Source organism: Lepisma saccharinum, chromosome 14 (assembly GCF_977018435.1).
Source record: "Lepisma saccharinum chromosome 14, izLepSacc3.1, whole genome shotgun sequence".
Classification (NCBI taxonomy): Eukaryota; Metazoa; Arthropoda; class Insecta; order Zygentoma; family Lepismatidae; genus Lepisma; species Lepisma saccharinum.
In genome coordinates this window covers 19,429,358-19,454,047 of record NC_139242.1, presented here as the reverse complement: position 1 = coordinate 19,454,047, position 24,690 = coordinate 19,429,358, and the positions used below count along the sequence as shown (strand labels likewise).

At 37.6% G+C, this 24,690-nt stretch overlaps 1 protein-coding gene across 2 annotated transcripts in view; it reads right to left on the bottom strand.

Moving 5' to 3' along the window:
* LOC145998439 (leucine-rich repeat-containing protein 23-like) overlaps positions 1-24,462 on the bottom strand; it is a 256,171-nt gene extending 231,709 nt beyond the window's left edge. For both annotated transcript variants that reach the window (XM_083134848.1, XM_083134849.1), the window contains exons 1-3: positions 24,393-24,462; positions 21,199-21,283; positions 17,775-17,995 (exon numbers count right to left, since the gene is read on the bottom strand). In XM_083134848.1, coding sequence (XP_082990974.1) covers positions 17,775-17,995; positions 21,199-21,219 — 242 coding nt within the window. In that variant the 5' untranslated portion in view covers positions 21,220-21,283; positions 24,393-24,462. The remainder of the gene's footprint in view (positions 1-17,774; positions 17,996-21,198; positions 21,284-24,392) is intronic.
* Positions 24,463-24,690: the final 228 nt, after the last annotated feature.

The following is a 24,690-nucleotide window of genomic DNA, read 5'->3' as shown; positions in this document are numbered from 1 at the left end:
CAAAGAAATTACCAGAGAGAATATGGGGGTGAAGCACCTGATGAGAAAACAATTAAGGCATGGTGTGCGAAGTTTTTGTGGACTGGAAGTATCATTAAACAATCCTGAGGTTCTCAGATTGTATATTATTCGTGCTACAAACGGTGCACACATAGAGGTGTATTAGAGTTCAGTGTAGAGGTGTATTCGTGTTTAGTGCTTCATGCAATAAAATTCTTTGAGTTTCTCTTTCGTCTAGTACCACTCGCATTCCATAATGTTTCATAACACTTTAGCAATGATGAATTGAAATGTGGGAGGTTTGAACGGAACACCCTGTATTAGTATTATTTTTATTAGTATTATAATTTGAGCCGATGACACCCCCGGTCACCCCGAATGATAGTGGCTGGATTCACCCAATAGTCATGTGTAAGATGAAGGGACAATCACAAACATGAATGGACGACACAGCATGAGTCCCAAAGAGGATTGATTATACTGGCTGCGAGTAAAGACGCCAGAGCCTCGTTAGTCTGCAAAATGTAGTTTAGGGTGTTCTACGTGGAAGAGTCCAGATTACAATTTCTGTACATAAAGTGGACTTAAAACTCGAACAAAATTCACTTGTGGCTGAAAGAAATTTCAAATGCTCGTGTTTATACCCAAAATTGAGTAGAAGATACCCATAACAACTACCGCTTTTCTGTAATTGTCTCCTTACCAAGTATTGGGGCGGTGGAATAACCGCGAGAGGGATTAAGCGCGATATAGCACAACCGCGAAATGTAACACAGGATTAAACGCGAAGGAAGAAGCGCGAAATGTTTAACCGCGAAACGGATTCAGCGCGAACGAAATAAACGCGAAGGAATAAGCGCGAAAGGTAGAAGCGCGAAATGGAATAAACGCGAAAGGAACAACCGCGAAACAAATTAATCGCAAAACCAAAATTGAACACAGAAATAAAACCGAAAGGAATAACAGCGAAACGGATTAATCGCGAAACCAAAATTGAAAACTGGAATAAGCGCGAAAGAAACAAACGCGAAACGGATTAACCGCGAAAGGAATAAGAGCGAGACTGACTAAGGGCGAACGGAATAAGAGCGAAAAGATTAAGCGCGAAAGGACCAACCGCGAAAATTTCACTTTCACGTTTAATCCCCCTCGCGGTAGTTCTGGCGACCCAACGTATTAACTTTAAATGTTGTGAATTGAATCCAGGATAATAAATCTTTCGCAAAACACTTAATCAAAACGCAATTAGATATTCATATAAATATTATGGTTGCGAATTGCAGCAGTTACGGCGTCCTCGGTACGGAAAACTTGGGAAGGTGCTTTTGTGGCAATTTTCCGACCACCTGCCGGAAACAAGCGTAGGGGAAGTGCAGTAAGTAGCAATTAGAGGGATAACATTGCGAGTGGTAAATATCACATATAAGCTCATCCTGGCTTCAATGACCACATACACGATTCACTCGCCAGCAGAGTTATTTACAGAAGTCTTAAAGCCGCCTGGGTTACGATTCGGATGAGTGGGCGTTGAGACTGTCCTATTCTCAAATTGTCATGTTCAAAGTTAATATTACTTATGTTATTGATGTTGTTTTAACTTATGCATGTTTGTTTTATATATATATTGTTATAATCATCTTATCACGCTGTATAAAATACAAGAAATCAAATTGCTGTAACCATAGCAACGAGAAATAATAAGTACTAAAATGGTGATGGAAGTAGTGAGATTTTCTGCGCCTGTATTGTATTTATTTTAATTATAACGGTTATCGTTAATTACGCAATTTTATTTGCATTGGTAATTGTTCTGCAAGTTTAAGTGCAGCGACGATTATCAAGAGTGGCGACCCAGAAGCCAGGATTGTTCAAAAAGTGTGCAATCTTCTGACAGTGGTAAGAATGTCTGTTGTAATGGAACAGAATTTTTGTCATATGCTGAAGTAAGACTTACGTCATAATCTTCTGTGTGCTTGTATAACGTAACTTCTTACGTGAATCGTCATATGTGTAAAGATCACAATGGCTGATAAGTTAAAACAAAGTAAATCTAAATCGTCGCGTAAAGAAACAAACATTCAGGCTAATACAATGACTACTTACTTTGATGCTGGTAATCCCGTAGTCGCTTCCAGTAATTCGAATACTACAGAACATGATGTTTGCTCTACAAAACCTGATAAATTATCTTGTTGTAATGATCCTGACAATGATTTGAGGTATGTTCAGTGTACACAGTGTTCGTCATGGCATCATATATCTTGTCTCAAACTTACAGTCACTCACTGGACAATTTATTCGACTACACTAGAAAATTATTATTGTAAAGGTTGCAAACCAGATTATGATCCTTTTAGTTTGCCAGCTTATCTAGAAACTCTTAACCCGAATTTTGGTGATTTGTTAAGTACTGTTAAGAGTATTCAATTGCTTATGGTCGCTTCTAATGAAGACCTCAAGACGAAACTAGAACAGTCTAATGCTGAAATGAAATCGCAGTTAGAACAGTCTAATGCTGAAATGAAATCGCAGTTAGAACAGTCTAATGCTGAAATGAAATGGCAGTTAGAACAGTCTAATGCTGAAATGAAATCTCAGTTAGAAAATTCTATGAAATCACAGTTAGAACAGTCTAATTCTGAAATGAAATCTCAGTTAGAAAATTCTTTGAAATCACAGTTAGAACAGTCTAATGCTGAAATGAAATTGCAGTTAGAACAGTCTAATGAAGAACTAAAAACCCGAATGGATCTTGCTAACCAAGATATGAAATTACAGTTACAGCAATCTAATCAAGAATTTGCAGAGTTTAATGAGAATATTAAGTCTCAGTTAGAACAATTGGAATTGGATATTTATAGTAACCTAACTTCAAAATTTGAATTGGTTCATCAAGAAATTAATACTGTTAATCAAAGATTAGACAACTTGACTTCCGATGTTAAAACACAACTTGATTCAGTAGCTTCTGAATGTGTCGAGAAAAATGAACATTTGGGAAGTATTTTAAATAGCAATATTTCTCAAATCCGAACAGAACAAGACGTTCAAGGACAACAAATTTTAATAAATAAAGATTTGATTAGTGAATACGATAAATCTATTACAGTATGTTCATCCAAAATAACTGATATTAATAATAGATTATCATCGTTGGAAGTTTCTGGTAAGGAAAATGTACATTTTGGAACGTATATTATTGATTGTAATAACAGGTTTCAACATATAGAATCTCGTATTGATGTTTTGCAAACTAATTATGCAAATTCTCAACGCAACACAAAAGGAAATTTGAAACCTCCCCTTGCACAAAATAGTTCTCAAACTAAGACATCACGTGAAAGGGCTAGAAATGCAGTTGACTCGGGGGTGACTAATTCATCTACTTATTCATCTGATGAATCTTTAACAACCCATGTGAAAACAACGTTCGATGAACCGCATGTTCGAAATCGTGTTCGCTGGAAGCGAAACAAAAGATTTATTCCAACCTGCAATGAGGAACATTATCGAAATAATATGTCACCTAATACTGTACAGTTTAAGGATACAAGTAATTATGCGATTAACAATATGCAGACAACTTCTAGATTGAATTCTACCGTTACAAATATTGATAAACATTCCAATGTTCAACAATGTTGTTCTGCTGATGGTGAAAATAGTTACATAAATCAAATGTTTACATACTCGCAAGAACCTAACCTCCCTGTCGTTCATCATAGTAATGTCCCTGGTGAAACATGTGGGTTTCGTCATATTTCTTCCTTGCAGAATGAAGCTTGCAGACCATGGTTTCAAGGTGAAAGGCGTAATGCAAATTTAATGACTGGCACAAGTTGTCCAAATGCTGAAATTGGTGTTAATGAGTCAAATACAAATAACAATTACTGTGATAATCCACAAAGTCAGTTTGATCGTTGTATTTCTCCAACGTCTTTACCTGTAATTACTGTTGGGGATAGAGGAAACAGATATGTAAAGATAAATGAACTGTCTCATTTACCCAAATTTTCTGGGAAAATAGAAGACCAATCGGCTCGAGAATATCTAGAACATCTTAATTCTATGCTTGATCTTATGGGCATTCCAATTAACAAAAGGCTACAGAGTATTCAGCAGTGTTTCACCAACAGAGCTGCGTACTGGTATAGAACTCACAAACGTATGTTTTCTTCATATGATCATTTTCAAAGAGAATTCATGAAGCAATTTGCAAGTCCGGAAATAATGCAGTCTCAGTTATCAGTATTAAGGAACAGGAAGTATGATCCTACAGTACATGGTGATTTAGAAAGCTTTGCGTTGAAAACATATTCAAATTATTGCAATTTAGTTGAGAACCCAAACGAATTGGATGTTATTCAATTAGTTATTAGCCAGTTACCAAATAATATAGCTAATAACATAACTTGTCATGAGATACGTTCTATGGACCAGTTAACAACTATGTTAAGGAAATTAGATGTTGTCCGAACTAGTAGAAGAGGACTTATTTTCCTACCGGAAGAAACCGATAATAGTAGTAAGGTTAAACCCAACAAGAATCCTGACAGTATGAAATCAAAATTTAGTGTCAAGCAAATTAATGTTAAACACACCAAAAACACTTGCTCATCTTCTACTCAGACTTCGTCAATGGATGCTCAAGTACCTTTTACTATTGAATTTGGCAATGCTAATTCAAGATATGGACAGTTTAGAGGTAGCAATGGTAGTTTTAGAGGACGTAGAAATAATCGAGGCTATTCAGGATTTACATATAATAACAGAAATAATTTCAGATTCCAAAGAAATAATGCATACTCTGGTATTTCCGGTGACATTACAAATAGGAATTATAATCAGGATGCTATAACTTCTCAGTTACCTAACAGTAGTCAGAATGGAAGAATTTTCTACAATAGGCAAGCGCAGTATTCAAGTGAGCCTGCTCTCGCTCCTACTTACAGTCAACCTGTTAATGTGACTTCATTACAACCACAAAATGCATCTACAACTTCTGGAACATCAAATTCAACTTCTGGAAATGTATCAAGGACCTTTACACAACAATCTGGTATTGGAACATCTTACCAATCAACAACAAATTTAAATTAAAGGAGCGGATGGAAGTGCCTCGTTCACTCTGCTTTCTTTCAGAGAGGCCAAATTTGAACAAACGAAATTCATTTCAAACGCAGGAAATTATGAATGTACGTGATGATAAAGACTTAATATCGGAACCACTACAAGTAAATTTTCTATTGGAATGGTTTGAAGAAGAACCTGAATGGACTGTTAGGGATTATGATATTCCGGTTCCATTAACTGAAGTTCCAGTTATTCATGGAATTATTTGTCAAATACCTGTAGTTTGTATTATAGATTCTGGAAGTCAAGCAAATGTTCTAAATTTTGACGTTTGGTGTAAAATATCGTCTTTGATTGGCAACATTAAACTGGATAACGTGGAAGATGTAAAACTCACCGGTTTCGCTGGATCCAAGAAGTGTAAAGTTGTTGGCAGTAAAATTATTAATCTGCAGATAAAGCACGAATACTTACTTTTCTATGGAATTTTTTGTTCTTAAAGAGTTGAATGCCGATGTCATTTTAGGAGTTCCATTTTTGAGGAAATATAAAGCTGTAATTGATTTTAAAGAAGGGAATGTAACTTTGCTAAATGATAAAGGAAAGGAAATTTCCTCTGTTTTAACTCGGCAATGTTCTTCTACAGAAGATTCGAAGTATTGTACAAAGTCTAACTTTTGTTCCGAAGTTATATTAAATGATAATGAAAGTTATCCATGTAGATTGTTACGTGATGCGTCAACTTTGAATGATGATGTAGAATATATGCCAGCTAAGAAGTCCATTTATGAGTCTGTTTTTAGAAATGATAATTTAGACAATTTGCAGAAAGCTGATTTATTCAAACTTCTGTCGTATTATCACGTACAATTTTCAGATAAACCTAGAAAAGCAATTGTTGAACCTTACAAGATTCAATTAGATACTGTAACACCTATTACAAGCACACCTTATCCCATACCAATATCAAGGAGACAACCTTTAGAAGAAGAGCTTTCAAAGTGGGAGAAATGGGGAATTATTTACCAGGATTCTTCACCATATCTTAACCCTCTACATATAGTGCCAAAGCAAGGAGGTCTTTGGAGACCTGTGATCGATTTTAGGAAACTTAATCAACATGTTATCTCTCCACAAATGAGGGTAGAAGCAATTAACGAAATGTTACAGAGGTTCCTAGGATGTGTTTACTTTTCTTCAATTGATTTATCATGCGGTTATTTTCAAATACCGTTGACTGAAGATTCATATCCTTACACAGCTTTTTCTTATAGAGGCAGACAATATCTTTTCCGCTATCTTCCGTTTGGGATTCGATCAGCAGTCTCAGTGTTCCAGGACAGGATGAATAAAATATTCTCCACCGATTGCAGAAATTTTGTTGTTTGTTATTTGGATGATATTCTAATTTTCAGCAAAGATTGGTCTCAACATATGCAACATGTAGAACTAGTTTTACAAAAGATAAAGGGTGTCAATATGTCTATTAAATTTTCCAAATGTAAGTTTGCTTACAAAGAAATCTGCTTCCTTGGACACATAGTGTCAGGTGATAAAATTATGGTTGATCCTGCAAATAATTCAGCAATTATTAATTTTCCAATTCCAACAAACAAACGCTCCTTGAGAAGGTTCTTAGGATTGGCTAATTGGAGGCGAAAGTTTATTGAAGGATTTGCTGAAGTGGCACAGCCTTTGTATGATCTGTTGAAAGAGGAATCAAAATGGCAATGGAATGATGTTCATGCTTCAGTTTTGAAAACCTCCGCAAGTTACTGATATCTCCAAAGGCTTTGTATCAACCAGATTTCACGAAGCCTTTCAATGTCAACACAGACGGTTCGAAGAAAGGAATAGGAGCTGTTCTATGGCAAGACTCAACTGAAAATTCTGAAGAAGGACCACGTATAATTCAATACGTTAGCAGATCTCTTAAAGGCAATGAGTTATCATACAATACTCACGAGATTGAATGCTTAGCGATATTATTTGCTTTTGAAAAATTCTACATTTACATAGCTGGAACTAAAGTGAAATTGTTTACCGATCACCAATCTTTGACTTGGCTAGAATCTACTAAAACTTTGAATCCACGATTAAATCGTTGGAGTTTGAAATTACAAATGTTTGATTATAATGTATATCACGTGCCGGGAAAATCTAATGAAGGTGCAGATGCTTTAATGCTGTTTTAAGTCCACTTTATGCACAGTAAGGCTAATCGGGACTGGACCTACAGTTTAAAGTGGGATCCGAACCACTTGTGCCTCCACCGGGTATCGAACCCGGGACCCCTTGATTACAAGGCAATGACGCTACCACTGCGCCATGGGGAGGCGCAGATGCTTTAAGCAGATATCCTGATTTAAGTACAGGTTTTCCAACTCTATCGGAACTATATGTAAATAACATAAGTCTTGATTTTCTTGACGAAGATAGTGTAACATTTTGGCGAGGAAGTCAAAATTCGGATTCTTATTGCAGCGCCATTCTACAAAAGTTACAAAATGGGAATTTGTCACAGAATATAAAAAGGCAATATTCGATTCAAGATAATATATTATTCCTGAAACATTTGAAAGAAGACAAGTGGAAACTTGTAGTACCTATTATTGTTGTACCCAAAATTCTTCATAAATTACATGACTTACAAGGTCATTTTGGATACTATAAACTATTTAATAAGTGCAGAAGTTTATATTATTGGCCTAAAATGAAAGTTAGTATCAAGCAGTATTTGAACGACTGTCTAACATGCGCAAAACCTAAACAAGCTCACACAAAAATTAGTAAGGATGAATTGCATGTATATTCTACTACTCCACATGATATGTTATCAATAGATCTTGTTGGACCGTTACCCAAATCACAAGGATATAGTTACATATTAACAATAGTTGACACGATGTCCAAATTTCTAATGGCTTATCCGTTAAGGAAGGCAACGTCACGTGAAATAATTAACAAATTCAAGCTCCAGTATTTTTACCACTATCCAGCATGTAAGGTAATATTATCAGATAACGGTTCCCAATTTAAATCACAAGAGTGGAAGTTATATATGGATGACTGTAACATAAAACATATCACCACGTCAGTTTATTCGCCTTTCGCAAATCCTGTGGAAAGGTACAACAAAGAGTTAATACGATTGTTACGATTATATACTTCGCAAAATCATCAGGACTGGGTAAAATATTTGAATCATGTAACAGGACTTCTAAATAATTCAGTTTCGGAAATAACAGGTTTCACACCTAGTGAACTTTTCCTTCATCACGAATTAAAAGATTCAATTCTCAATCAAATTAACTGGCCAGATGATTTAAAGTTTGTGCCCTGGAAACACAAGTGTTTTATCGCCAAAGCACGTATTAAGGAAAGATATAAGTCCAAACCTATTGAGTGTGATGCAAATAAATTGAAGATAGTCCCAGGTGATATTGTTTTAGAGAAAAATCATGAACATAGTAGTGCAATTAACAAGAAAATTCATAAGTTTATGGAATTATGGCTTGGACCCTATGTAGTTGATGCTGTGAAAAACAATTATACAATTTTGATGTCTATGGACGGAAAGAAGATAACAACAAGGCAGAACTTGTCAAATATCAAGAAATTTAATTGTTCTGATGAAAAAAAGGAAGAATTGCTTAAACTAATGTAATTGTCATGAAGTGATGCATAAGTAGCTGTATATTCGAAAACTAAGATGACATTTTCAGAACTTTAGTAAAAAGAGTATTGTAAATTTGTGAATTGGTTCATTATGTCAAGTGAACTCTTTCATTATCCTGACGAGTGTATATTAAAAGCATGACCCAAATCTTACATATTATATATAAAAAAAATGTTATCTTCATTTTTTTTTTACCAGGAGAAGGGGAGAGATTGAGACTGTCCTATTCTCAAATTGTCATGTTCAAAGTTAATATTATTTATGTTATTGATGTTGTTTTAACTTATGCATGTTTGTTTTATATATATATATTGTTATAATCATCTTATCACGCTGTATAAAATACAAGAAATCAAATTGCTGTAACCATAGCAACGAGAAATAATAAGTACTAAAATGGTGATGGAAGTAGTGAGATTTCCTGCGCCTGTATTGTATTTATTTTAATTATAACGGTTATCGTTAATTACGCAATTTTATTTGCATTGGTAATTGTTCTGCAAGTTTAAGTGCAGCGACGGTTATCAGCGTCATGAGGACTTCGAGGCGGAACCTTCAGTTTCAGATCCCGTGACCGACCATTCTCAATGGAGAGTGCTTGCCGTTTATAATTTTCAATTCTGGGATGACCTTATTGCCTTCCTTGTTTTCGTTTCATTTTCGTTATGTATGCGTATGTATGTATTCAGTGTGGTATTTAATAAATTTCCAGTGGGGGGAAATTATATGGTAGTACTCTTTAAAGTATTGGGATATTAAGTAAATTATATAATACATATACGAGGGTCATTCGGGAAGTAGCTTCCGTTTCACTCTAGCGCGCGGAAGAGTGGGGTTAACGGCATGAACGACGCGTAGCCATGTAGCCTGGCTCAGTACGAGTCTGGCAGTGCAGGTGTGAGGATCGTTTGGCCAGTTCCCGCTCTCATACAGCTGTGCAAAATGGCCACTGCAATTGCAAATCCCGTAATTTCCCCACAAGAGCTAAAATAAGCAACCAGGGGGAGAAATTGACCCTCATCTCAAAGTACCGCCGGCCTCCGTGGCGGAGTGGTTAGCACAGCGCCAGGGTCCCTATTCGAATCCCGACCCGGACATGGCTGTTCTTTATGAGTGTCTCTTCATCAGTTTCATCACATCATCACTCATCCTCATCTTCGCGAATAGCTAATGCTAGCAGAAAAGCGAAGAAAAATAAACCAAATCAATCAATCAAGAACTATGAGAAACACTTAGGTTGGAAACTATAAGAAGTGTTCATTCACATGAAAAATGAGCGCATGTCACTTCTTGAACAGCACTGCATGTGGGGTACGTTCTTATGAGCACCTGCTCATTTGTATTAGGTAGAACATGATGTTCAGTTTTGTAAGTACATTTTATTGAAATAAATTTTGTAATTTTCAAGTATACATAGACCTCCCCAATGACGTAGTGCACACAGAACCTAAAGTGAATTTGATTCATTCTAATGCATCAAATGATGCATATACATGTGTAATTTCGGTATGTTTAAAATTGACTTGATGTTTGATGCATCTTACTGCATCAAATAGGAATATCTACTGTGATGTGTGTCTTTTGATGCATCTTAGTGCGAAATTCTGTGGCTCGTGAAATTTAATGCATTTAAGTGCATACTTTTAACTTATGCAGGTATCTGTATAATTTTCGCAAAACTTATAAAATTTGTTGATGCTTTTACAATAATTGAGTTCGTCAGTTCACAAAGTGATGGGAGTAGAAACGAAATACATTAGGAAGAAAAGTACATGTATTTCCATGCTGTTTTGAGTTTGAGTTGCACTGTAAGGCTAATCGGGACTGGACCTACAGTTTTAAAGTGGGATCCGAACTACTATGTGCCTGCACCGGGTATCGAACCCGGGATCCCTTGATTACAAGGCGACGACGCTACCACTGCGCCATCGGTGAAGCCTCCCCCATGCTGTTTTATCTTCGTTACACCGTTCTGCCATCAGTAAATCCAATGCTCACTTAGTTGGTTGATCTATTTGCAGATAGTTCGGAAAAGCAGACGTTTTTCAGTTCACACCAAGAGTCAAGGATGAAGACGTGAAAGTTATCATAGACACACGTAGCCATGGGGCCACGGGGAGGCTGAAGCCACCCCGAAATCCTAAAAATGTCTAATTTAAATCGTGTATAATGGTAATTAATTTTACTATCTTCGCAGGTTTAAACATCTTGTATAATAAGTTATAACCATGGTGGCCGACTTGTAATCAAGCGGCTCCGGGTTCGATACCAGGTGCAGGCACATTGTGGTTCGGATCTCACTTTGTACTGTAGGCCAGTCCCGATTACCCTAATTGTGCATAAAATTGACTTAAAACAAAAAATCAAACTTAGGTGTATGTATACTGCTCCCTTCGACGTACGTACATACACCTGAAAAAAGTTGTTTCAACGGCAGTTTATTTCCATAGAATAATGTTTATTTTATGACAATTTTTGAAGACTTCAGGGGAACCAAACGATTTGTTTTTGTTGAGAATTGTGTACGAGGTATGGCTAGAAAAAACCGGATTGGTGTTGCTGTTGACAAACGGCAAGCGCGTCAATGTCAAGCCGTGCATGAGTGTATAACGTGATATCCTGCCTATCGACTGTGTGATTTCTCAGGGTGCGCGGCGCTCAGTTCCGCTGTAGCTTGTCGACGAAGTGAACCGTACATCTGTGCTCTGTCGGAAAAATGTTAAGTGTGAAAGTGGAACAGCGTATCAATGTGAAGTTTCTTATGAAACTCGGAAAATCCGCCACAGAAACTTATGGTTTGTTGAAGGAAGTATTCGTAAATGAGTGTTTCTCACGCACGCAAGTGTTTGAGTGGTTTCAAAGGTTTAAAGAGGGACGAGAAGTGATTGCGGACGACTCGCGTCCTGGACAGCCTTGCACGTCGAAAACGGAATCAAACATTGCAAATGTCGGTGAATTGATTCGAGAGGATCGTCGCTTGAGTATTCGAGCTATTGCAAAACAACCAACATTATTACATTAAGGTGCTGACGACCCTTCGTGAGCGAGTAAAAAGACGTCGAGCTGATTTGTGGAAAAGCAAGTCATGGATTCTTCATCAGGACAATGCTCCTATCCGTACGGCATTGTCAGTCAAAGCTTTTTTGGCCAAGCATGGGATCCCAGTGTTAGAACATCCACCCTATTCGCCGGATATCACTCCGTGCGATTTTCTTTATTCCCAAAGGTCATATCAGCACTGAAAAAAAAAAACAGTTTTACGACCGTAGAACCTGTGAAAACAAAAGCGACGGAAGTCATGAACATGGTTTCAGAAAATGATTTCCAGCACTGCTTCCAGAAATGGAAGATTCGTATGGAGCGGTGTATCGATAGTTCAGGGAAGTACTTTGAAGGAGATAATGTTCGTATTGTACAAAATTACCAATAAAAGATTATGTAGCAACAGTCCGGTATTTTTCTAGCCACACCTCGTATATCTCAGAATATCTAATGCAAAAGGAGAAATGAAAATAAAAATAAACATTGGAAAATTACATAATTGCAAGCGAAAGTGGTCATTAACCCGTTAGTAACATAAATGCCATACGCAAACCGCCAAGTGCAGACAAGGTACGAGCAAGAAACACGAAGTATGCTTCATACTTCGTTGGCCCCTACATTAATGTGTTACTTCCTGCTTAGCGCAAGATAAGATAATAATTACAATCCGTAATTACGATAATCGTGGAAGGAACAACATTTCAACATGTTCCCATGCGAATTAACGACCTGCTAGTTGCCATGAATTTCAATTTAGTGTAGCGTTCGCTTTCCGAGTTGGAAATTGACACAATAAAGCAATATAAACGTCCAGCTTCGCTTTGTAAATCCTGGTTTTAAGAACGCTCAGTTTTTCATGGGGCCAACGACACCGGGAGATATATATTCCTCGGGGGATGATCCTAGTGCATTTGCACCAGGCAGTTCTACCGTGACATTTATGCGTACAGTGACTTCCACCACGAAGCTATTTGCTTAACTGCAATGTCATTGTTAAGTTTCTTGGCGTTGGGGGTCATAAATCCAAAAAGGAAAAAGGACATTGAGATAGCACGGGTCAATAAAACATCCCCAATACAAGCATTTTCTCGAAAACCCAATCTGGACAAATCGCGAGTGGTTCGCGATCCAGGAAGACATATGTTAAGTGTATGTTGATGTCGCCTCGGACGTCTCCATTCAGGTTCTGTCCATTTTTTCCCTCAAAGCGTTAAGTTGATATTTTTACAACGCCCCGATAGCACCACACGCCCATACAAATGTATCTTTTAAAGAAGAGAGTCGTGTTCGAATGGGAACTTTTTTTTTTTTTTTTTTTTGCTTCAGCTGGTTCCCTTGTCGTAATTTCACCCACATGCTTTACCTTGGTTTCCCTGCCCCTGGACAGGAAACCTCGTTAATACGCGAGAAGTCCTCCATCTTTGTCCGGATTGGACTTGTACTTTTATGCCAAGCACAGGTGGTTCGTCTTGAGAACGAGCTGAAGATGGCATCAACACCCATTATACCTTATCGCCCGGCCACTCAAACTGCCCGTTTGCCCGAGTTGCTTCATTTTATGTCTGCAACATAAAAACGTTTACTGCAGCTGCCTGAAACCAGATAGAACTTTTTTTTCATTTCTCTACTCCCCCTTTGCCCGCAATACGTTTTTTTGTAGTATTTCTCTTTGAGTACAAATTTTTGCAAAACCATTGCACGGCTTCCTGTGGTGCGAACTGCATTAGAGCAAACGAGTTCCTCAAACTATGCCTGTGCAATTTCATTTTTTTTATTTCTCATCCACCGCATTCTGCTCTTGACTGTCAAGGCACGGCTGTAATAATCGAAACTGAATGCTAAAGCATGATATATTTCGCAGTTAAATGTCAAGCGTGTATGTGCAACGTCTGGTATGCTTTTGCCCCGAGCTGTGAAAAACAGAAATAAGGACGTACGCTGCCCTGGTTCATGTCATGGTTTAAGTTTCTTTCGTCGTAAAAATCTATTTTTCTAGCACCCTTCCGAAACCAGACAGATTTTTTTTCAGACTTGCTGCATTCATCAGCGTTTACTGTCAGAATTATACAGAGTGGTATGGAACAAAATCTCTTTTCAGATCATTTGTAAAGTGCAATATACACATACGTACACAGGGTGATTCAGAATTCCTATTACACACTTCTATAGGGGTTGTAGAGGGGACTTAGCAGATCAAGTTATGATAAGGAACCCATGTCCGGAAACGTACCGTTTTGGTACTACGCAGGTGACAAGATCACATAATTTCACATGTCCCGCTTTACCTGCGTCACTACAAGAGCTGCTCGATGTGGCGACCCTGACGTTCGTTGCAACAGTGTACCTCCGATGGATGTTTTCGTACACACGCTCAAAAATACCTGGTGTGTGCTGAATCGTGTCTGCTGCAGCCAGAACTCGTGCAACCAGATCTTCCTCCGACACTACAGGACTCTCATAAACAAGACTCTTCATGTGGGCCCCATGCCAAAAAGTCAAGAGGAGTTAGATCCGGTGCCGTGGTGGCCAAGGAGTTGGTCCATCGCGACCTGTCCCCGTATGTTTGATTGGGATGTTGTCGGACGTCGTGGGAAAAGTGTGGTGGGGCGGCATCATGTTGGAACTGCATGTGCTGTGTAAACAGATTGTAAACAGAGGACGTTGGAAGCATAACACATGACATCAGGTGACTGAGGAGGTCACAATTCGTCAATGTGGGTTGCCTACCGTGAAGGGGGAGATGTGAAATTATGTGATCTTATCATCTGTGTAGTACTAAAACGGTACGTTTCCAGACATGGGTTCCTTATCAAAACTTGATCTACTAAGTCCCCTCTACAACCCCTAGAAGTGTGCCATAGGAATTCTGAATCACCCTGTATACTGTACATAACATTCAACTTGTAATGTTAGGGCCTCCCCGATGGCGCAGTGGTAGCGTCGTCGCCTTGCAATCAAGGGGTCCCGGGTTCGATACCCGATGGAGGCACGAGTAGTTCGGATTCCACTTTAAACTGTAGGTCCAGTTCCTATTAGCCTTACTGTGCATAAAGTGAACTTAAACACCAAATCAACAACAACAAATCAATTTGTAATGACTTTCTTAAGTCATTGTGTATAAAGGCACATGCAGAGTAAACCAGTGTGTCTTGCTTTGTGAGTATGGAATGCATTTTAATGGATTTAGTTTTATTTTACTTCGCTTCTCTGCGGGGTATAAGGGGTGCCTCTTCTCAAGACATCCAGATGTGAACCGTCATTAATAAGTCCTCATATTTGCTTCCATTTTGCTGCAATGTTTTGGTACTTGCTCAAGGACCCTAATCCAGACGCCAGATCCTCGTTGGCCTGCAACATGTGACCTTTGGGTGTCCCATAACCAGACCCCTTACATGCCCACTTTAAACTGTAGACCCGCAGACTCTATTCTCACATGACCCTTTCTCATAGTAAAATGAGATGTGATTCATGAACTGATCGTGTCACCTCCTATCTTAATAAATTGACAATAATAGACGATTACGCATAGACTTTAGCATTGTAAATCACGTGGCTGATACAGGACTTAGGCGGAATTAAATCAAAGAATGAATGTCTTCCTGCCAGGAATTAAATGGGAGCATGAGGGACCATTGGTCTTTTCACACCCGACCTAATTGGATTCCATTGGTCTCCGCACTTCAGCCCAGGCGGCACGTCAGATGAATGAGCCTTCGGGAAGACATAGAGGAGCGGGTGACAAAAAGACCTCCTCCCCCTCGCATAAACCAGGCTAGCATGTCCCCCAGGGCGGTGGAAACCTGTCCAGGTACGAGCGGCGAACGCGTCTCTCTTGTCCTGATATCATGCGAATGCTTTTTATGTTTATAAGGTATCAGTGGTGGGAGATGCACCAGCTGTTCCTAAGTTCGATACCAACTCAATAGCTTCAACCAACTCTGGATGAAGAGTTGTTGTGGTGGGTTCTTGACTGCTCTGATCCCTGATTGATCAACATTATGAGATATTTATGGTGCCTACCAAGGGTTCGTTCAGAATTTTCAATCCTTGCGTGGTTACAGGGAAAGTTTAGCAAAATGGCAGGAGAGGCAATCATTTTTCAGGAAAAAAGTCAGAATGCGTCTGTTTCTGCCCTACGTGTCTTCATGGAGTTTGAGTTTTAAGCCCACTTTATGCACAGATAGGCTAATCGGGACCGCACCTACAGTTTAAAGTGGAATCCGTATGAGCCTCCACCGGGTATAGAACCCGGGATACCTTGATTAAAAGGCGACGACGTTACCACTAGGCCATCGGAGAGGCCTACGCGACTTCGTGGCTTCATAAAGAAAGGCGAAGTCTTCGTAGTGGTAAAGTCGTAACCTTGTAATCAAGGGGTCCCAGGCTCGATACCCAGTGGAGACAAATAGTGGTTCCGATACCAATTAGTGTGCATCAAGTGGACCCAAAACTTCACAAGTTCCTTTTTGACAGATGATGGTTGTGTATTCAATGTTTTGAGTGGGCAAAATACATTCCATGTATCTGGAGTAGTGTCACAGAAACGCCGCTTCATATACATCTCTCAAGCTGACAGACAGACGCAGTGGTTAGCATAGAACGTTACAAGATTGAAGGTTCTGGATGCGAATCCAGGAAAAAAAGCACGTGTCCGTACGTGCAATTTACCCACAAAGGTAAAAGTGCGTAATACATCAAAAGTAAACTACATTGCTAGGTTAAATGACGTGTCTTCGTAGATGATGAAGTTTTGATATACGCGTACATAGTAGATATAAGAAATTACTAGCTACCAATTGACAAAATCATGGTGTGGTTAGTCCTAAATGTATGCGTGTGTGTGCGTACGTATGTACATATGCTATAATATATGTACACGCAAGGTGATCCAGTCAGTAAGGCGTTTGATTGCTCCGTGGGAGGCCCGGGTTCGAATGGCGGTATGTGTGATTTCAGGAGGGAGCCCGTCTGGTGATTATCTAGCCTCCGTGTCATTTCTGCCCAGCATCTCCACCACGTGTCACTCTAATGAATGATGGGATCTAACCTGCCACTCCCAATGGGTGATGTAGCTAATCATCATTCATCGTCCTAAATGATGAGAGCACTTGTCATAACGACAAGTTAAATGCTTGGCAGCAAAAGGCACAACTGAAATAAAATACCTTAAACAACTAGAAATGACAAATAGTCTCTCGTTGGATTTTGGAACCTTCGAACCCGAATCATACATGGTAAGGATTAGGATAAATACCTGTCTAGACTTAGAAGAATGATGATGAAGTTAATATCAAAGAGTAAAATGAAACTATCCTTTCTCCAGGCTTCTTAGCTAGTTACGCTCAGTCAGGGTGACAACTCTCCTTCCCTCCTCTCCGAGACCTGTTCCCTGTTTTCAACCAAATCGAAAAGTGAGTCCTCTGCCAGTCTGTCCGCTCCTCTAAACCCCTGTCTGTGGAGACTTCCTATACGCTGATACGTGAGTTTTTACCTTCCTATTATTGTAAATAGCTTACTATTTGTTTACCTGTTACAAACCTTGTAGTCTCAATATATGAGGAAGTGGAAGTCTGCTTAACACTCGACTGTGCATAATTCAAATACCTGAGAGGAGTGGACAGCTAGAGTAAACAAGTGAATAAACCTTGGTGAATTGAAGTTTCTAGAGAAAAATAAATAATTATCCTATGGATTGATACGCCTCTAAAAAAAATAGGCATCTGGGGGCACGCCTTAAGAGACGGCTAAAGATGACAGGAGCGTGGTGTTGATCACACTATCTCCACAAATGGAAGATGTAAGTGAATCTGAGGGGCTATGCCTCCTCCTCCCTCGTATGCCTGCATGCCATGTTTCAATATACAGGGTGTAGCTTTATGTTTGCATTTATTTGTATGCGTGTTTGTATAATATATATGGATATAGACATGTCACAAGAAATTAAGTAGTGTATGGATACACAAAACTGTCGACTACTTACCTTTTCGAAATGTCCATTTTAATGAACGCGTAGGTCAAACCCTCCCCTACTTTTGACAACGTTGACAAGCAGTCAGAGACATCTTCTCGTGTCAGCACAACTTCCGGCTCAACCTTCTTTGGCTCCACCTCAGGTGGCTCTTCTTCTTCCACTTCTTCTTCTTCACCGTCATCTTCTCCTTCTTCCTCCTTCTCTTCATATTCCCGATTTTCATGTTCTTCCTGCATAATAAATATCGATATAACGTGAATTGAAAATATGGTTGGCGCAGGGAATTTTCTTATTTGATTGGGTACAAGGTTTAAGCTGCAAACACATACATATATATTGGCCATAATATAGTCATAAACTATGGGCCATTCTACATTAAAAGAGGCCTCATAACTCTCAATTTTTAAAATAAAATTTGAATTATCTTGGAGTACCAAAAAAAGAAGTCACATACACAAAATCATTTTGATATTTTTTCTTTTACAAATATTATGGATATTTTGGAAACAGTATTAACAGGCATGCATCTTCACGGCCGAGGTGGCCGTGGAGCGGCGGCTAGCCCGCCGGGAAGTAACAGCACAACTGCCGGCATTTAGACCCACAGCTCTACGCTGACCTTGGCATTGAACGGGTCAGTGCTTCAATATCCAGATAGCTGGTGTCCAGTTTGAACATGTTTGTTAAGTGTTAATGTGTTAACAAGTGTTTTAGATTGTTTTGTTTTAGTTTACGTATTACTGATGAGTTTTTTACAGTCTAATAATGCCATCTATCCGTACAATTTAAAGCAATGAATTTTTATGTCTACGACTCTTACGCCATTACGAATTCTTGTAGGGAAGTTAGAATGCGTTTTGCAGCAGAATTCCCAGATGTTCCTGTTCCATACAAAGACAAGTGTTTGGATACTAGTGAACAAATTTAGGGAAACAGGGTCTGTTCTTGATAAGAAGCGAATGGTAAAACGGCGTGTGCTTACTGAGGAGAAACTAGACAACGTTGGAGAACGATTGGAACATAATCCTCAGAAATCCCTCTGGCGCCTTGCACAAGAAACATACATTTACATGACGTCTGCTTTCAAGCCTGAAGCCATACATTAGAAGAAATGAAAGATAATATCAGGAGATAAATTCAAGGAATTTCGGAATAGGAACTGATACTTGTTAGTGAACATTTCCTATAAATATGCCGCAAATTTGTGGAAGCAGGAGGACAATATTTCCAACACTTCTTGTAACAAGGTGATGCTCATTTTAATTGTAACTGTCAATGTAATTGTACGATCTTATTTCATTACATAGCTAGCGATTTCAGTTACTAGGATATTGCATCCAGTTTGCCGGCAGACGCGATCTTACTTCCCTGCTCGCTAGACGCCGCTCCACGGCCAAGCACTGTATACTTCGAAGGTCCGAACCAAGTGTCTCAGAAATAATAATAATATAATGTTTAACTTAAAATAATTATATTTTAATTATATTAATATTAATTCAAATATGTAAATTAATTAATATTGTGTCATTGTTACATGAATACGTAAAAAGGCTGTACAAAAATAGAGAAATTGTATTAAAATAAGTGCTCTGGCAAGTAAATTAATGTCAAAAAGATAAAAATTTAAATATTAATTGAATAACAAAAAAGTATATTAGATCCAGGTGACGAAAAGTAAAGTGTCAGATTAATATTTTATGCATATTATAACAAGTAGTAGTGTGCATAAATCTTCTTTGGTACTGCCTTCACATAAAAAATAACCATCGATTACACAACAAATGGTAAAGAAGTATATTTTCAGTATTTAATTTTAGTACTTGGTAAGTCTTTTTTTTTGGTGGGGGGAGAGTCCTGAAATACGTGCTTGAGTATTAATAAGTTTTAAAAACATGTGCAATTCAGGAATGCTCCATCCTTTTGCACTTATTTTGAACAGTTTTTACTTCCTTACAAAGTTTTTTTTTCAAGAGCACAGAAAAAGTGAGGAAAACTAGTGCCACATATAATAGGTTCAGGGCAAGGACGTATTTAGGGGGGTCCAGGGGATCTGGACCCCCCGAAAGACTTACCAAGTACTTAAATAAAATAATGAAAATGTACTTTTCAACATAATACTGTATACGATTGTACTATTATCTATGGTTATTTATTTCCTATGAATTTGGAAGGCAAGGGTTATTATTATATTTGTTTATTACAATTATTATTATTAAATTTTCATTATACTGCTTTGAAGGGCGGTACCAAAGAAGATTTACGCACGCTACTACTCATAATATAATAACATGCATAAAATATTAATCAGGAATTTACTTTTCGTCAACTGGATCTAACATCTTTTTTTAATTATTCGATAAATATTCAATTCTTTATCCTATTTGATATAAATTCCCTTGTTTTTATCCAAATTTTGGCGATCTTAAGTACACGCAAACTAGATAAATATATGATGTGATATCTATATTCTTATACCATATTTTTTACGCATTCAGGTAATAATGACAATGCAATATTTAAAAAATTACATATTTAATTAATATTTAATTTAATTATAACTTAATTATTTTAACTTAATCATTTATTATTATTATTATTATTATTATTATTGTTGTTGTTGTTGTTGTTATTATTATTGTTGTTGAGACATTTAATTCTATACGTTGTCGAGGCTACAAACGACACTTGAGGAAATATAACTGATTCAATTTTAAAGATACAGTCGATGACAAGATGTCTTTCAAAGGTTAAGCAATTAGTTTTAATTAATTAAGAAGCTTATCCTCGTATTGCGTAACGGGGAAAAATAGTCTGTGCGCTATGATAATATAATTAAGCCTTGTTTCCATATTAAACACACTAAAGTTTCTGACCAAGGCAGTTTATTAAGATTTAAAAACACTTCACATGTAACGTTTCTACCTCTATCAGGGTCTTCCTCAGACGAAGGACTAAAAGAAAATCCTGATAGAGGTAGAAACGTTACATGTGAAGTGTTTTTAAATCTTAATAAACTGGTCAGCAACTTTAGTGTTTTTCATATGTGCTAATGTGACCATAATTAAAAATCAACCAATCTAGTGCACGTTTTTATATGCGTAAAATTTTTAATTATTATCGCTTCTTCCTTTCTTTATTTATTTCTGACGTACTTAATTGCCATTTGCAGTAACTGTAGCGAAAGAAAAAAAAACACGTTCTGCAAAATTTAAATGCTGGAATGCTTCATGCAACCCTTGAAAGAAAGCGAAGTTATGTAGAAACGTTGCGTAACAGGTTTAGTCACTAAGATAAGAAATATAATTCTAATAATTGCTACATGTTTTGCAACTAATAGAAACATTAATGCGATGCTGCGTAATGTCTAGTGATATAGAATTCATCTGCTATTATTATTTTTATTGTTAGTGGTGGTGGTAGTACGTGTACCTACCTGGCTCTCTTCGTCCGACATATTCGTAATTACTTGAGGTTGAAGCTCGTTGACAAATTTGCGGCTGACAATCTATGGTTCGAGTCTAGAACAAAGGATACATTAGACTATCAGTATAATCTAAAATAATATTATTGTACACGAAAATGTATATCAATTCTACTTTTTGAACTCAAGGTAACATAATTTGATCCTCAAGTTTAGCGTGGATTCAGAACAAATAACGTACTTTGTTTTCTTCTTAACATTGGAACTTCTTAATAGATTGCTCGGGGAGGGCTCATTTCCATGCTACGAGCCCACGAGAATGTATGAAGTCATGCGAGTACAAATTCACGGTTGCCAGTGCCATTTATTTTTTCAGTCAGAAAACATTAAAATCTATAGCTCGGTGTTGAAACATTATCACGAAACCTCATATCTAGATACCTGCACCTAACTTCATAAAACTGAACTTAATCATGAAAGGGGATATTATAATTTGTCTTCTGACAATTTCAGTCAGACATTATGGAGAATTACAGTGAAATACTCAGTTTTATCTCTTATGTAAGTTCTGTAATCGAGGCACTGTTGAAATCGAGCTTGTCGTCCACGATACATGTATTCTACCATACAATGTAAAAAGTAAAGTGCTCCCCTGTGCTTTGCACCACGTCGTGTAGGCGTTAGGGGATGTGGAGATAGGGCCACACGCTTTGTTGATCACAGCCGAAGTTGGGGGTGATGTAATTAGCACCACGTCCTTGGCCGCCTTTACCCCCCAGAGTTTCCTCCAGGTACCACTTTATACGACGCTGGGTGGGCGCCCGGAGCTGCTTGAACAGGTGGGGAAAAAACCCGTTCTCCCCCACCGGGGATCGAACCTGGTCTCTTGCATGATAGTCAGAGAATATGCACAAACTTAATATTCTTCCTTCCTCGTGTTTGTGTAAAAAAAAAAAAACGAGTTAATTTGTTTTGATCACTCCTGTCCTGCATTCGATCTATATTCTCACATAAAAGAATCACATTTCAGGCTTCCTACGAGGGTGCATAATTGGTCACTTTCACACACACTTTCCTGCATACAAAACTTTGCATCACCAACATCTTACCTTAGTCATAAGATCCACAAGACCCCACAGCAACATTTCTTGCCGACCACAGAAAGATTTCTGCAAAACTTCCCCCTCCCATTGACCTTTCGCTTCCACAACATCAGAATTCACTAATGTCTCATTTTGTCACCATGTGAAAATTGCTCAGTCATTCGGAACGTTGCTTGCAGGAACCACATAGACAGCAACAATATTCTTGTTTTAAATCACACTATACAAAGACCTAACTAATATAATCAGTAGAAACCGGATTTTAAAGGGAAGTCCTTTTTTATTTTTCAAAACGGATCATGGAGTAAATAACAACAATGTTCTTGCACCAAGAAGATTACATGGTTTTGACTTACCTTCCCCCCCCCCTTTTTCAGTCCACATTCCCTTCTTTCCCCTTTTTGAAAAAAAAATCCTTTCTGGTCCTTTTTAATAACAAGTTTTTCAGCCTACATTCTCTTTTATCCCTTTTTAAAGAAAACATCTTCCTTGGTCCCTTTATTGACAAGATATCAAATATTTTGTACTACTGTATTTTCCCTAAACAAAACATTCATCAATTGTCTATTTGGTGCAGCTTAGAGGAAAAAAAAATATCAAGCTCCTTCTTCCTTACCTTCCTTCCATGAGTGTTGGGAGTACATTGTAGCGATTGTTGCAACAATGCGATCTGGACTTAAGCCGTAACAAACACATTGTAAGCGGCACCCGTGTTGAGCTGAAAGTGTACTTATCTGCTAGATTTAGACTTTTATTGTGAAGTTTTTTAGAATAGTTTTAACTTTACTGTATGACAATGACGCCAGTATTGAGTGTCAGTGAAATGGCGAAACCAGGTACAAGTGACAACAAGTTAAGGAATGCGATAAGCTGTATCCATTTAAAATAATATTTTTAGTGGAGTGCAAAAATAAACTATAGTCCTATTTGTTTCCTTTTTGGCAATAAGTTTCCCTTTTTCTGCCCTTTCTTAGAGGAAAATTTTCCCTTTAAAATCCGGTCTCTAATCATCAGTACGCGTACGTCATGAGCTATTTATACTAGATAAGACAACTTCAGTGATTAATAGAAATTAAGATTTCCATTTGACACTTTTCGCATCTACAATACCTGATTGGCTTTGTTTACAGAAAGCATAAATTCATGAAAGGACAAAGCAACAGAGATTCACTAATGCTAAGAGTGCAAAGCAGATCCAATAGATGCTTAGTTTTCGATAAGTGATTATAAAATATTTTGAAAGTAAGCATTTCTTTTTATTTCATTACGGATGATATGAACGTTTCTAGGTCTTCCGTTCTTATGAGGTTTTGAGTGTAAGTGCGTGTCATTATAATGTCATTAAATCAAATGGAGCTCCCTTAATTAGGAAAACTGAACGTGTACTCTTGCACTAAATGTGAAGCAAAGTGATTTGTGGTAGTATGCAGTATAAAACACATAATTATGTCATTTTCCTAGGTAAAATAACTCTCAATAACATGTTCACTTACACACTTAGAATTATTTTCTGCGAAACGTTCCAAATTTCATAACAATTGTGATTACTTAAATTAAAAACCACGAATTGCCGTATTACATCCCAGAATTGTCCGCGACAGTACAAGGACGAAACTGATCTAGTTAATGAGAGATGAAACACCTAACTATATAAAATTAGCACAGGATTACATCTCTCCTACTCTTTGCAGTTTGATTGAGTTCGTCGTGAAATGTTTTCTCATCTGCTATTGTTATACACAGAGCTGCTTTGTGGACAATCATTGCTCTTACAAAGTTTTGGCTTCAATTAATAGCGGGAAATTGATATAATATCATATATCTTTGCTTGAGACACGGCGGCATTGTAAGACAAAATATTCCATGATGTGGTGAGCATGAAAAATACCATGAAATGATCAATGTATTTTTTTTAAGTTTAATCGTTAAGAAATCTAAGTATGATTACAAAAATGTAGAAATTACATAAATGATATCTATGTGAATGAAATTGTTACCCACACAAAGGATATTTTGATAAGAAATAAAATGATAAATTACACTTTATATTCTACTAGAGTTGATGTAAACACAAAGTAACAGTAAACTTGTTAATGTACGTACCTCATATATGCTGGAATTGACGGATGTACGAAGTGCTTGGAATGGTTTTGTGACTACAATTCAATAGAAGTATTTGTTCGAAGTATCAGAATGGCAGTTTTAGACCAGAAAACCTTAAATATTTGATAAGTTTATTAGTCCTGTGTTTCTCATGGTTATCGACCCCACCAAAGTTTCAAATAGTGGGATCTATAAGCAAATTGTCCATCACCAGGTTTACTCCCTTTGTTTTATGCAATGAAAGCTTCAAGAACTGACACAAAACACCAAACAATCTGCTCACAATCTCTGAACCAGT